This window comes from Heterocephalus glaber, unplaced genomic scaffold (assembly GCF_053883595.1).
Source record: "Heterocephalus glaber isolate CG9 unplaced genomic scaffold, H.glaber_assembly_v1.0 deba00001461, whole genome shotgun sequence".
NCBI lineage: Eukaryota > Metazoa > Chordata > Mammalia > Rodentia > Bathyergidae > Heterocephalus > Heterocephalus glaber.
Window position 1 is genome coordinate 10,097,287 of NW_028258308.1, and position 15,576 is coordinate 10,112,862.

General features: G+C 36.6%; 1 protein-coding gene and 1 long non-coding RNA gene across 2 annotated transcripts; one reads left to right on the forward strand and one right to left on the reverse strand.

Moving 5' to 3' along the window:
- Positions 1-49: 49 nt before the first annotated feature.
- Spata4 (spermatogenesis associated 4) lies at positions 50-9,774 on the reverse strand (the record flags this gene model as incomplete). Its single annotated transcript, XM_087216931.1, has 6 exons — positions 50-282; positions 3,194-3,301; positions 7,699-7,919; positions 8,020-8,138; positions 8,524-8,653; positions 9,506-9,774. Coding segments are annotated over 6 exons (960 nt in total), but the record flags the coding sequence as incomplete, so codon positions are not given.
- LOC110350786 (uncharacterized) lies at positions 9,775-14,307 on the forward strand. The gene is made up of 3 exons (XR_002397648.2): positions 9,775-9,907; positions 9,990-10,070; positions 13,789-14,307. It is a non-coding gene; the product is annotated as an uncharacterized LOC110350786 (long non-coding RNA).
- Positions 14,308-15,576: the final 1,269 nt, after the last annotated feature.

A 15,576-nucleotide genomic window follows, 5' to 3' on the forward strand; every position in this document is an offset into this window, starting at 1 on the left:
GTAGTTAATAAATAGCTATTGAATTGAAAAAGAAATCACCCCATCCCAATTATGAATAAGACGACATGTTATTTATTACTGAAATACATGAAAGAGTAAGTGATTAGATCCCTGTAGTGTGGCAGGAGATTGTGACATCACTTCTTCAAAGCCATTAGATAAGTGTCTCTCAAGGTTTCTTTTCTGTGTTTCTGACAGGTTTCAAAACAGATTCATTAGGACATTTTTCAGCTTGCTTCACATGAATTTTTTTATGTCCTTTACCACCAGTACCTGTATTTGCTGGAATATTTAAACAAAATTAAAATAAATTCATGTTATTAAATATTTATGCAGTAAATATAGATTAATATATAATAATATAAATATATGCTAATGATTGCCAACAGGCTGAGCACAGGTTGATCTAACGGCCTGCAAACATGCATTATTCAAATCATCCAGTGTAGTAGTCATGGATAAAAATCATCTGAATGTCATCCATCTCTAAAAGTCATCAATAGTGCCCAGAAACATCCAGGGCTTATTGTGGTGCAAGTGACACCAAATAAAGCTCAACTATTTTTAGATATTGCTTCAGAAACCAGCTGAGGCAACAGTGGTATGGTTTTGAACTCAGATTTGGCAAATACACATGATTCATAATACAGTTTATGGAACTCTGATTACACTGAGGCATCCAAGCTAGCCACTCAGACTCTAGGTCACCCAGTTCTACTCTGAGATGCCCATGACAAGGAAGAAATCTATCTTCCATTGGCCCATAATATTGTTAGATAATAGATTTAGGTATATAAGTCAAAGAACTTACAAGTTAAAAAGATTTTAAAGGCAAAGGTGACAATCTACAGTTTGTTTTGGCCACTCTATTTGGTAATTAGAAGATTTTTCAAGAGAACAGTGTGTGGTTTCAATCCTATTAATGCCATTTTAAATAGGAAAGTTTCTCTGGTCTAGTGTTCTTACCTCTCCTCCTTCTGTTAACTTTAAAATTATGATATGTGACTAAACTCTACCCTTTTGTCTGAAACAAATGAAATAGACTCCCTTTAACAAATTTAGAAAAAAAAATTTAGTGCTTTATAAAATTGTCTCATGCATACAATTACCAAAAGCTAATTTATACCATCCATTAATTCCCTGTGTCTCTAGACTAAGAGAATCTAATTATCTGGAACAAAATTGAGAGAAGTAAAACAGTAAATGTGAACTCACAGCCCTATCCTGATCTGGCTTGGGGATTGAAAGTTTCCTTTTATAAAGCCATCAACTATTTTGAAAAGGAAAGGAAAAGACCATTGGGGTGAAAGGAAAACTGAAAAGAGCATCCAGAGAATCATAAAAGAGAGTACTGAAAAATAAAATACAGAGGAGTTATAGCAGGTGATACATACATTATTAAAATTCTAAAACTCTGAGGCAAGAGGATCAGGAGTTTAAGGCCAGCCTGCACTACACAGCAAGTTCAAGACTGGCCTAGACTACATAATGAGATTGTCTCAAAAGAAAAAAACAGTAAAAGCAAAAATCCATTCTATTTGGAGTCTGGATATGAATAATACAATACAGTTTTTTTTAATACAGTACTCATATGAACTTTAAAAACTTTCCTAAAAGATAACAGAGATGAGAAATATTCTTTAGCAATTCACATAGCAGCAGTAGGAATTGCCTTTTTGTATGATGTATCTATTTTTTACACAGAAAGGAATCCATGCTGTGAGTCATTGCTGCTCCTTCCCACATTTTCTTACCCTTTTCCTTGAAGGTCTCAAAGCCCTTTCCCATCCACAGTAAGATCTAATTAGCCATAAGAGGAAAGAGGCAAGCCAGTGAGAAAACCAAAATCAAAACTCCCCCTGCAGTGTCCTTCAATGCAGAGAGGATTCATTCCTGGAATCTAAAAGTGAAACTATGGATAGGCTTTTTTCCGTAGAAACATTGTTACTTCTGTTGGTTTCTAGCTTGTGAAGTCCCACATGCCTCAGATACAAGCTAAGTTTGAAGGAGTTTTGATGGGCTGTCCTTGTCTGAATATTAGAGTGTGCTTTGACAAACATTCTTTCCACAAGGCCATTACGGCAAAATTTAGTAATGCATGTTTAAACAGAGTTTAGAAAACACTTAATTCTTTAATATTTACAATGGTATTAGCATATTAAAGGCTCTGAGAAGGGAATCTGTTGACATTTTTTATGCTATCACATATAAACAAGGAGTACATACCCCCCTCCACCACCCGTGAAATGCCTTTTAACACTTAAGGAAACATGCTCTCTAGCAGAGGTACATAAACATCTTCTGTAAAGGGTTTGATAATGAATATTTTAGACTTTCCAGGAGGGTTGTCAGATAAAATATAGAATACTCATTTAATTTTGATTTTAGATAAGTAATGAATAATTTTTAGTAAAAATGTATCCTAGCGTCCTAAGTATGTCCTTAAAACTGTTGTGTTACCTTGTGCTTTTATTTGCTTAATCTGACCACTCTACTTTGTGAGACCTAAAATCTCCTTGGCAACTATCAACTCAGTTAGTGTGAGGTGAAAGTAGCCATAGAAGGGTATACATAAACAAGGCACAAAAATGAACATGTGTAGCTATGTCCTGTGTTATTTATGAACACAGAAACTTGAACTTCCTATCTTTCTATGCATCAGGAAATACGTTTTTTCTTTTGATACATGTGTATTTTAACCATCAAAGATGTAAGAATCATTTTTAACTTGTAGGCTATATGAAAGCAGGCAATGGCCTGAATTTGGCCCCTGAGCTCTGGTTTGTTGTACTCCAAATGTCTTTTAAATAAATAGGGTCAAGCAGGTCACTTCTTGCAAGGCAACTGATCAGGACACTTAAGTATCCAAGTTTTACATTCCTTCACACTGGCCCATCCTCCAGCTATGAAGAATTGAATTTTGAGCTCTGGCAGCAAGCTTCACCTATTTCAGACTCATCTACTTAATGACAAATGAGAAGGCAAATGCCTCAAGTAGTAGCAGGTAGAATGTGATTTAGATTAATGCCTCCCCTCTATGACCTATCAAAAAGGAGAGCAGTATACCAATTTAATACAGAATTTTAGACTGAATGTTAGCCCACACCAACATTTTAACTATTTTAAAACTTTAAGTGAATAAAGTAAAACAAAAATCTATTGTAACAGACAGACAATTAGAACAAAACCTTACATGAAGGTACAACTGTCTCCTTTGAAACTTTCGGATATTTACACCCAGAGCACTGGGGAAGATAATCCAGAGTAATTTCTCCCATTTTTGGCTTGACATCAAACCATCCTATAAACACAAAATTATTTCTCGAAAAGTTAGAATGGACATTGTCAAACTAAGACCATAAACTAAAAACTAATAAAATTAAACATTTGTTTTTCTCATATTCCTAACAACAAATAAATAGGTTAAAAGCCCACTCCCCACAGTGTTCAGAATCTTTGATGCATGAAAGTTATTTTTAAAAGTCACTTTAAAGATAATATTCTATGTCCTTATTAGTTTTTGATGCATTTTTATTCAATAATTTTAGACAGAAAGATGAGAAAATCATAAATTTAATTTAATCTGGTGATTTTTACAATGAATATATCTGGGGTACCATCACCCAAATCAAAAAACATATATATATATATATATTATATATGTTATATATGTTTTATATATATATATGTACTATATATATTACCAGTACCCTAAAATTCTCTGCTGTCTCTCCCAGATTTTATCTTAAAAGGAAAATACTACCCTGACTACTATAGTCATAAGTTAGTTTTGCCTATTTTTATATCTAATATTAAGTAAAATTATGGAGTACCTATTGCACTTTTGCCAACATGTTTATACGATAAATATATTGACTTAATATTAACCAAGCCTCTACAGTGCAGTATTTGAGCAATTTGTCTTTGCTTCTAAAGGTTGTTTCTTCTTTTGTAGCTCATTCCTCACTGAAGTGTGAAGAAATACCAAAGGTAATTCTACTCTTCTGTCATGCCCTGTGAAGGCTAAACAAATCTCTGAATAGTAGCATCCTTAGAAATATAAGTATCACTATTATTACTTTGGCAACAGATGAGAAACTTTTGAAATCAGCAGTCTCAAAACTCAAGACTAGAAGTAGGGCATAGTCATGCACACCTGTAATCTTAGCACCCTAGGAAGCTGAGGCAGGATTTCAAGTTTAAACCCAGCCTGGGCAACTTAAGACTTTGTGAAACTCTGTCTCAAAATAAAAAATGCAAAAAATGAACTAGAGAAGAAGCTCAGTTTGAAGGACCTGGAAGGTGTGGGGTTATTCAGACCAGAGAGGAGAGTACTACTCAGAAATAGGAAGAATTGAGGGGTTGAGACGCTGTGGCTAAAGAGAAGGTGTAGTGAAAAGATGACAACAGAGATAAGGTGAGCTGTGCAAAGATGATCTTTTAAATATAAGAACAAATAATGTGAAGATTTGTAGTTTTAAAGTAACCTGACAGAATTTAAATGCTGAAGAAAAGAATTTCCGTGAACTGTGGAGGTGGCAGAAAGTGATCATAGTTTTTTGTAGTTTGAAGAAAAGATGAAATACATTAATTTTAGCCCAAGATAAATAGGCCTCTTAAAATTTCTAATGTAGCACTAAAAAGAGTATAAAATCTAAAAGTTTCATATCTGTACCAGGAAAAAAATGTCTTTGGAAAAAAATAATCAGTCCAAAAGAAAAAAAGGTAGATGTAACAAAAATAAGAAAAGAATAAAAACCTCAACATGATAGAACTGATTGCAAACATGTAATAATAGGCATAAGTGGATTCATAACAACAGATTTGCTGTGAATAAAATAACAAGGATACCTCATACAACAAATCCAGGACTTTATGAAGTACCAGTGCTTAATTATAAAGTAATAGTAATTAACAGCATTAGTGTTAAAGTGGCTCATATGTAGCCACAGTTGAATAGAATGCTCAGAAAAAGACCCAAGCATACAGAAAGTTGCAGCATGAGAGGGCATACAAATGAGTGGGGAAAAGAATAGACTTTTCAAAGAGTGATACAAAAACAATTGTTCTTCATATGAATTTCAAATGAATTAAGAGCTTAAAACTGAAAGGCTCTATTTCATCAATGTAAATATAGGAGAATATGTTTGTAATGCCATGGTGGAAACAGTCTGACTACAAACTTTGTATACCATCGTCATTTGGCCATACCAAATTATTACGAACCTCATCACTTATGACAATAGCCATTTTATCTCAGTACAGATGTCTGAGCTCTTGATTTAGATTCTCTCAGGCTGAAATCAAAGTGTGGGCAGGGATGCATTTTTTTCTAGAAGGTTGGAGGATGAATCTCCTTGCAAGCTCATGAAAGTTGTTCAGCAGAAGGCAATTCCTTGCATTTGTGGAACTGAGATCCCTGTTCCTTTGCAGGTGTTAGCCAAGCATAGTTCTTTGATTCTAGAAGTTGACCCACATGCTTTCTATGTCTCAGCACAGCAATAACAGGTTGATATCCTATGGGTTATACTTCAAATCTCTCTTTTCCTGCATCTTTCTAATTCTAGTTGGAGAAAGATCTTAGCTTGCAAGAGCTCATGTGATTACACTGGGTCCATCTGAATAATCCAGCATATACTTCCTGTTTTAAGGTCCATACTTTAGTTACTTCTAGAAAGGCTCCCTTGCCATGTAATGTAACATATTCACAGGTTTCAGAGATTAGACATAGACAATCTGGAGACCCATTCTTTTTACTACAAAGTTCAATAAAATCAATAAAGTCAGGAAATGCATATGAATGAAGTGAAGAATAACAGATATACAGTATGTATAGATAAATAAAGCCAGTATTTCAATCAAGGAATTATAATCCAAGTCAGCAGAACAGTACTCTTGGAAGGGAGTGTGCTGAGTTGACCAAAGAGGGACATTCAGTGAAAACGCAAGCCATCAGTATTATTCCATTTCTTAAGCCACACAAGATACTCCATTCAGTGTTATTAGTCTTTCTTAAACCTTGTAATACATTATATACAAGCATTTGTGAGACACAGTAAAATTGTTTCAAAACATACAAAATTGCAATGAAAATTTCACAAAAATACTAATAACCTGAATTATTTCTTTATTTATAAATTAGAGTTAGAGCCAGAAATCTGAACAAATTGAGGAAGAAAAACAATAAACACAGGAGATCAAAAAATAAAAAGAATAAGGGAGGACAGAACCCAAGTTATCTCTCTCAGAGTATAAGGTAAAGTTGATTCTTTTCTCTCCTTCCATAGACCAGGGAGAAAATGCTTTTTCAGAAAATAGTGTACAAAGGGGAGAGAAATGCTAATAATCTACATCTGCCTCATTTCCTGAATGGTTTGAGTACCATGGAAATAATGGGTGTCTGGAATCAAGTTAAATAAGATTCCAAGAGGCTTTTTAAATTTCTTACTGACACTGGGTTTACAATTGCTGGGAGCTTCCTTTTCCAGCAGAGCAGAGGCCCAGGTCTGGGCATAGCAGGAGTGAGACACCCGGCTTGGTATAAAATCAGGACTAACTGACTCTCTGACTCTCTCTCTCTCTCTCTCTCTCCCGCCCAACCCATCCCTCTGTCTCTACCTCTCTTTAAGATTTTTGAGATACAATGCTTATATATTAAAATGTAAATTTCTGAGGCTTTATTTAACATTAGGTAAAGTCCTTCTGTAGATTTACAAGATTTATTCTGGATTTTTTGGAGCATAGTACTTTGTGTTGAAAGCAGTTTTCTATCAAGAAAAGATAATATGAAGGGGGTTGGCAGCATGTTCCTGATTTTTACAAATTTAAAAGTGCTGCTGTGTTCCAAGCAAGGTGGTGCATGCCTGTAATCTTAGCACTCTAGAAGACTGAGGCAGGAAGACCCAAATTCGAGCCCATTCTGGGCAATGTACTAATTTAGCAAGACCCTGTCTCAAAACTTGAAAAAATCAAAAAAGGGCTGGGGATGTAGCTCAGTGCTCAAAGTGTTGTGTTCCTCTTTTTGCTTTCATGTGTGTCCTGCTTGGCATCTACATACCTATGTGAATTATTTTTTAAGAGTTAATAAAAATATTAGGTACTGTTTTAGGATTAAAAAAAAAAAGATTCCAAGACATGATTGGTGTCCTAATTAGAGTGCTAGAAAACACAAAGGGGGATCATTCTTTGGGTCTCAGATGATGGCAGTGCTTTGGTTGCTTTGGTAATGATTTCAATCATACCTCTGGGAAGGTACCACAAGTTGCTCCAATCTAGCCATCATCCACATACCAACAAGGATACTATGCAAACGATAACACTGACCATTGTCTAGACAACATGAAGAGTAAATCATGGTAATCCAGCTTTTCCCCCAAAGGATCTGTATTCTGAAACATTCCCATCCTCTTGAGTTACTTGAGTTGATATATGAACTTACATCATCAAAAGTTTGAATAAATTGGCAAATGTTTTTCTAAAAAGAAGTCCTATACCTTATGTTAATTTGTTCTTTCATTAAAAGGAATGAATTAAAAGCCACTTCACTGCTAATAAACCATTCTACTGTTGGAGAAGCCTTTTCCCATTTAGCCAGTGACAGAAGGCAGAAAGAGCCCCATGGCAGGCTTTTCTTTCATCTGTGCTCAAGATTAGTCTCACTGAGTTTGGAACAACTCAGCTTTTTCTAAGGAAACTTACCTGGATTCAATTTTCTGCTTAATTTTCTTTGCAACATTTGTAAAAGTAAGAGGAACTCTACTTTAAGTTCATTGCTCAGCATGTTGGGATTGCTTATTAGTTCCGTTAACCTAATGTTATCTTTAATAAACTTTGAAGCTGTAGGCCTGGAAACCAGAGGTAACCGCATCTGGTAACTATAGTCTGTGAAATTCACAATGTCATCCTGGATACTCTCCATTCTGTAATTAAAAAATATTGTTGACAAGGCACATTTTGGGTAAAGAGATTTGAATTACTAAAATTTCAGATTGTATTACTAGAAACTTTGAAATAACTTACTCTCGATGTGTTAACAAAGTATAAACTTCTTGAATCAATATTTCAGGTACTCCAGCTTTACAATGAATTGTTCCATGGATTAGTTCTTTAGGTAATTTAAGTTTCTTTTTTGCCAGAAACTTTAATAATAGAAAGAAAATATTTTCATCAAAAAAAATTCCACAAAAATCACCAACTACTATGGTCAACCCCCCTTGTATATCAACTAATTTTCTGATATTTACCATGTTAATTATGAAAAGATAATACATTATTATTGAACAGGAAAAACTTATATCTCACACTAATTGAAGTGTGAGAAGAGAGTACACTTGGCTTTACAGGTGATTCATGACATAAACAATTAGAATTTAATGAAATTTAATTACTCTTTCCATACACTGTTCCAACAAGCTGCCAACTCCATAGCCTTGTATCTTAACATACAGTCACACACAAATACCTGTGACATTCAGAGTAGACCCTTTAAAAAACAAATTTAATGAAAAAGGGTTGAAAACTTACCTTCTCTAATTGTGCCCAGTTATCCAACTTGACTTTTAAAGAGGTTTCATTTTCAAAGTATGATAATTTAAGGTCCCAGGGATAATATATACAGAATATTTCTGCAATCAGGAAGCCATTTGAAAAATCTCTGATCTATGGCAATAAGGAAATGAAATAAAGCATAATTAACAATAGTTTATACTATAATAAAAACCAATCTAATATTCCACACTATGTTGTAAAATTCATTTTGTTGGATCATTACACTGAGAAAGAACTAATTGTAACAACATTTTGCTGAGATTATATACACAGAAAAGGCTTTGGTGTTCTTTCAAGGAACTCAAATTATAATTTGTATTGAATCTAAATTTTAACAAGATCCCCAGGTGATTTACATACTCACAGGAAGTTTCAGGTGCATCTTTGTAATATAATAATATATACTATTGGAATACCAATATTAGCAAACCCAGAGTCTTTCCTGCAAGATTGGTGGCCTTAATTTTTGCAAAATTTACTTTACATTCTCAGGGAAAATATTAACCGCCAGTTACGTGCAGGGGAGCCATCCTTAAATAGCAAATTTCTAAGATCCCTGATATCCCTCAAATTAGATGCCACCTTTGTAAGAAGATAGATCAATCCTGAGTAGTAGTAAAGCTCAGTCTCCCTAAAGAAAGAGCCTTGATTATTTTAGTATTTTTGTAATACTAAAGCATTCGATATTAGTTTAAATCTACAATTCAGTGATATGTTAAATGAACGACATGCGTCATCATATTTTTCTTAAGCCTTAAAGCCTTTCTTAAACTCCAGTGTTTGCATGTGTGACTAGAGGGCGGAGGTCTTGATCCAGAACAAAAACTAGGCCAGGGCAGGCAACCGGAGGCGCAGCGGTTCCCGCGCCAAAGCCCGACAGGCGAAGTACCCAGGTGGTGCGGCTCTGGGGGCGCTGGGTCAGGTGTTCCCTGGGTCTGGGCCTGGCTCCTTCTAGCACCTGCTGATGTTCCTGGGGAAGAAGCTGAGGTTCAGGCCCTGGAGCCAGCGGAGAACGGAACGAGACACGCGGGATTTCTTCGGAGGATGCGGATAGACCACACACTTCCTTGGCTTCCCTAGGATCGGAGCTGCTGACTGTGGCGAAAGTGCCGTCGACTTACTCAGAGCCGCAGCCGGCTTTGACGAGCAAGCTTCTACCTGGCCGGCGGCAGCCGTGGCGCTTTCAGGGTTCCTATGGCAACTGCAGTGGCGAGGCGGGGTCTTGGCTCAGAGGGGCGGGGCCAGCGGCCACACAGCGCCTCCTGGTGGGGGTGGGGGGCGAAGGGCTGGGAGTCCGAGGCCAGGAGCGCCCAGGACGGGCTGGTAGCCTAATCCTTGAGCGGAGCTTTCAATCTCAGAGGTAGTTAGTTTCACTAGCAACCAATTTAGAGCTTTATTTTTTAATTTCCTGGTTCATGAATTTTGTATTTTAAATATTGCAGTTTCTGCCCAGCCAACAGCCTAAATTCACTCAAGCATTTTGAGGAAGGGTGTGGAAAAGCTCCAGAGGACAGGAACAAAAGGTATTTGAGAATTGGAAGCCATAAGGCTTTGTTTCTAAAAGCCAAGGGGGAGAGGGGACTTCATTATGTAGCACACCTGTTTCCTTAATCATTACATCAAGCGTTTATAAAAATGCTGCAATTGAAAACAATCTGTAGGTTAGATTTTCCACTTCTCTAGCACGCCCTATTATGTATGAATCATTCGTCCATTCAACAAACACTCGAGTCCCCCCTAGGTGCCAGGAACTCATCCAATCACTTAGTATTTATCAGTGAAGGATGAAAAATAATGATTGCAGAGTGGACATAGGCAATTATAAATTAAATATTTACACAAGCAAAATTATTAAAATCCTTTAAACATTTTTGCAGCAAAAAATGCATGTAATGTGGAATGTAGATACACATTACCCAAGATGAAACATGGGATGGTCTTGTAGATGTATATTTTGTTGAATGTTTGTATACATGTTTATTAACAAAGTAAAACAATGCAAATTTGTAAATCATTAAAAAAGAAAAAATAAAGCTCTGCCAATTTTTTTTTACCCAGTGAAAATTTTCATGAATGATTCAATCATGCAATGAACTTTTTTGAGAAACTATCCTGAATTATGCACTAGCCTCTCACTAACCAATAAGGTAGCCACAACAACATAAACTTAGATCAATCTAAATAACATAAATTTCAGTAACATAGCTACATTTCAACTGTTGAATAGCCACATGTGGCTAATGATTATCATACTGGAGCATACAGATACAGCACTTTTCCATTGCTGCAGGTAGTTCTATTTGACAGCTGTACACTAGAATCTTTACAAGAGTTAGAGAATCTTTACACAACTTAGATATCAGTGAAAAGATCACCTACATTGAAAATCTGGCCATGTGTTAGAACAAGGGTGAAGCAAATGATATGTCCTGGAGAAGCCTAGAAGTCCTCTCAGAAGAGTTGACCTTTAAATTTGATCTTATAAGGCAATATTTTGAATTGGGTAAGACACAGACTTTGGAGGACTGGCTCTATGTGACTTTGGGTAAGTTATTTAACTATCTTTATTTGTAAAATATGGAAATAAATGTTATAAACCTCACAGGGTTGCTGTGATAATTAAATAAATGAGTTATATATATAAAGGGCCTAGAGCAACATGCTGGACAGTGTGCTTATTGAGTACAAAATGTTTCTAAAATGAACATGATAAGAAGGACGTAGATAATTCTACACAGAATGACTGATACGAACAAAGAGAGATGTGAGAATTTTTTTGATGAGTTTCAGGAAATAACAAATAACTGTTAGGATTAGAGAAAATGTTTAAGCATTAGCAGAAAGACTAACCCAAGATTTAAGTTCTAATGGCTAGAAAGGTAAATTAGGGCTACAGATTGGGGTTCAATTTTGAGCAGTACTGCTGTAGAGTAAGACTTTTCCTATAATAAGTGTGCTGTTAAGTACCTATATCTCTGTTGCAGGTACACTTGTCTGTGGTCTTTGATGCTGGAGCTGGAATTGGGCAATGTAATTTTTCCTTTGCTAAGGATTTTAGTAAGTTCTGCTAATAGCAGGGACTAAATAGAAAGACCCGAAGGACAGAGGAAGAGAGGAGAGATTTACTGTTTCCCATTTGCTTGCTGTTCATTTCTGTGTCACCACAGCAACAAAGCCTCACCTGGCACTGGAAGTTGGTTCCAGTCTCCAACTTTTATTTTAGCACTACTAGCAGGTTTCATCATGCTCCCTCAGAGATTTTAGCAACAATAAATATTTGCCCTCCTTGTAAATCCAAGACCCAGATTTTCCTCTGGGACAGTTCCACTAAACTGCTGAAGGTCAGCACCTGCTGAATATGCCCTTCTCCTCAGAGATCTGAGTCCATAGGGCTTTTCCTCCTATTGCTAGACTTTTATAACCTCAACATCTTCCCTAGCATAGATAATTGCTCTCTGAAGCATCTATTTTTGGGTTATTTTGATAGTTTCATTTTAATTTTTCATTCTTCAATGTCTGTTTATACAGTTCTGTAATTAGGTTCTTGGTCTTGAGTAGATGGAATGACTTCTTTTTCCAGACTGGATGTTGAATGACCCCTGGACTAAGGTTTCCCTCCAGCACTAGCTCACCTATATCTTACTAAGGTATCTAAGGAACTTGCTTCTTCTTGTTCAGGTCAAGTCAGCATAATACCATTAATATGAAGGCCAGTGTGATGTTCTGTAAGATGTTAAGACACTCAAATATTGCTACTGATATTGGAAGAGGAAGAAAATTCATTTGGCCTAAAGTAAGATTATGAATGTATACTTATGAGCCCCATAGATAAAATGAAAAACTGTAGTCCCTGCAGATGGTTATAGAGGTGAAAGAGTACTTTCCAGATCATAGCAGTATTGCATTTGTTAGGGACTATCATCTCTGATTATCATCTCGCAAGATGTACAGAAGCTCAAGAGACCCATAACAAATAGGTTTAGTAAAAAGCACTATTAAATACATTTCCCTTTTCTGATCTCCAGCATCTATGTTGGCTGCAGCATTGAAGTACTTTTGTCTTCATCTGTATTTAACCTCAAGGGGAATCTCACCCTAAAATTGCAATATTTCATAGTTGTCACAGACTGGATTTTCAGAGTTGTTTCACTGAAATGTTTTGGTTCAGGATTTATTAACACTTCTACCATCTCCTAGCAATCTTTTGAAGTTGAATGGGAAAAATAAACATGTTGTATCAATTAGGGTTCACTACAGGAACAGATATGATGTAATATAATATAATATAATATAAATTTACTAGGTAGGCTTATAATGGCCACCTGCTTGTGCACTGGAGAGTTGGAAGCTCCACTGGAAAGTCATAGATAGACCTGGAGCTCACTGCAGAATCAGTGAGAGTCTTTGTGAGAAAGTCAAAGGGTTTGCATTGGAAGCTGAAGGGTCTGTGTTAGAAACCTGAAAGTACTGGACAGGAATGTTCAAGATGATGGCAAAGACCAGAACTGCTCTGAAAAAGCAAAAGGGTAGCCTTACTTCTTTCTTTTTTTATTCCATGCAAGTTACAAGCCTATTGGTTGGTGCCATTCACATCTAGGCTGAGTCTTCCTCCTCAGTTTTCAGCTCACAAATCAATCACCCAGAAACACCCAGAACTGCGTGCCATTAATCCACTAGGCAGTTTTAATCCATTCAGGTTCACATGACAATTAATTATCACACACATGATCTAGAGAAGTTGTTTATATTTCAAACAGAACTATATACTTAAAAATATAGCTACTATCTATATTACCATTTAAATATTTTATATTCCAATATTGCAGTCTTAAAAATGACTACAAGATTTAGTAATCTAATAGTTTACTTAAATATTTTGATACCTCATGTTAAACTTAAATTTTGATTAATTTTGAAGCGAAGTGATCAGTCTTGTTTTTTCATCTCTTTAGTATGCATTACTTTATTGTATTTAGGCTACTTTCATATTAAAAGTATTTTCCTCAACAAAATTTATATTGAGAATATATTCGGCAATTTCTGGTCTTCATTTGTACATGAGACTGGATAATGTTCATTAAGAAAATTGTAATTACAACTAATAAGCCAGTTACAACTGATAATAACTAGAGTGAGCTTAACCATCACTTTACAAGTGAAAACTCCAATAGGAACAGACATTTTTCTCCATCCATAAATACTAAGAGACTTAAATTTACACCTTTCTGATTACCCTGTTAGGTTGTATAGAGGTTGAATCAAAAGATGCAAAATGTTGGAACAAATGCAAGTGTATTGCTGATGAAATTATTATATGAGGACATGACTGATGCCTGTGGGCCAGGATCTTCCTAATCTGCACTCCAGCATATGAGTGAAGTGCTCCAGTTCAGGTGTGTGGGATTTGGACAGGGATTGAGATCAACTGCTGTAATTGTAGGATATAGAGAAGCAGAGCCTGGAGTTTGCTTTCTCTGGGTAGCTCAGTTTAGATAGGAAGTAAAAGGACTTTGCTTGCTCAGACCTCCTTCAAATGTAACCAGTCCCCCTCAGGTGTCCCTTCAGATTTTTTTCCCTCTGTGGGTGAAGGGGGAAGTGATGCATGTGGCAATGGGGGGAAGATGGGAGGGGGCAGACAGAGCCTAGTTGTGGTATAAAAATGGCACTTGCCCCACATGGCACAGCACAACAAGCATGGGGGAAAGACACCATCCTACCCACCTTGTAAACCTAATGCTCAGTCCCTCATGGCACATTACATCCCTCACCTCTTTCAATCCTGTGGTTTTCAGGAAACCACAATATTTACCTTCAAGCTTCTCCTTCTAATGAGTATGAAAGGGAAAGGGGACCAGGGAGAGGAAATTACAAGAACATTAACTTCTTGCCATGCATGGAACTGGTAAAGTGGTCCACTTTCACGTTTAAAACCCTCTTAATAAGCATCTGAAGTGGGAAGTCCAAAGTGACAAGTCATGTTGAGAATGCTAGTTGCTTCCATGCTGAGGAAGGACTAAACCATAAGAATCCTGCCTGATCACAAGCAAAACACAAAGAGATGGAGCCCTTGTTTCCTTCTCTGTCCATACTCTCCTCCACTCCCTCTGTAAAACCTAAAAATTTCTTTCGAAAAGCTGGGACTAAAGTGCTAATTCCATCTTATATATGGATAAGGGAAGGATGAGAGACAATGTGTTCTCCGTGCCTTTATCCCTTTGTTCCATTCAGACATAGTCACACCTTGAAAAAGGAAACCTAAAGGCCTGCCCTGCCATGCATTGCACCCTCACCCACTCCCACAGGAAGGGAATGTGGTCCCTCATTCCTCACATATCATATTTTCTCTTCTCAAACTCCTCATATAAGACAGTTTTGCAGGGTCCGTGCACTGCTCCTGATGGCATCTGTCCTCATGTTGAATTGACTGATGAATTCTGCTCTGAATCAATAAATGATCTCCCTGCTTCCTTCCTTTATTTTTTCAGTACAGAGGATTGAAGGCAGAGCCTGAGCACTGCACTACATCCTCAGCCTTCTTTTTTCCTTGAGGCAAGGTCTCACAAGTTGCTATATTACCCAGGCTGGCTTTGAACTTTCAGTCCTCCTACCTCGGCCTCCTGTGTTGCTGTGATTATAGCTTTGCATCACCATGTCCAGCCAAGTGATCTTTCTTGGTGGATATCAAGTCATACACCCATGAGGAATCAAGTGCATTTCTTCTTTGAATCCTGGGAATCTTTATTGTTTGGTGATTCACTAGCATGTACTGTTTGATTTTGGCACAAAAATGCTAATATCTCAAATTTTGGGAAAATGGACTTAATCAGTGTCGCTTGTATATGCAGAGTGAATTAATCCGATTTAGAATAGAATTCCAGCTGATGTTTTCTTTGATATATTCAGGTCATTTATATCTCCTGGAGTGTCCCCTTTCTCATTATGAAAAATCCTCTATTGGGTCATTATGAGAGAAATTCAAATGTAACGATCCTGATATGTCAGCTTAAAATATATATATTATTGGCCTCC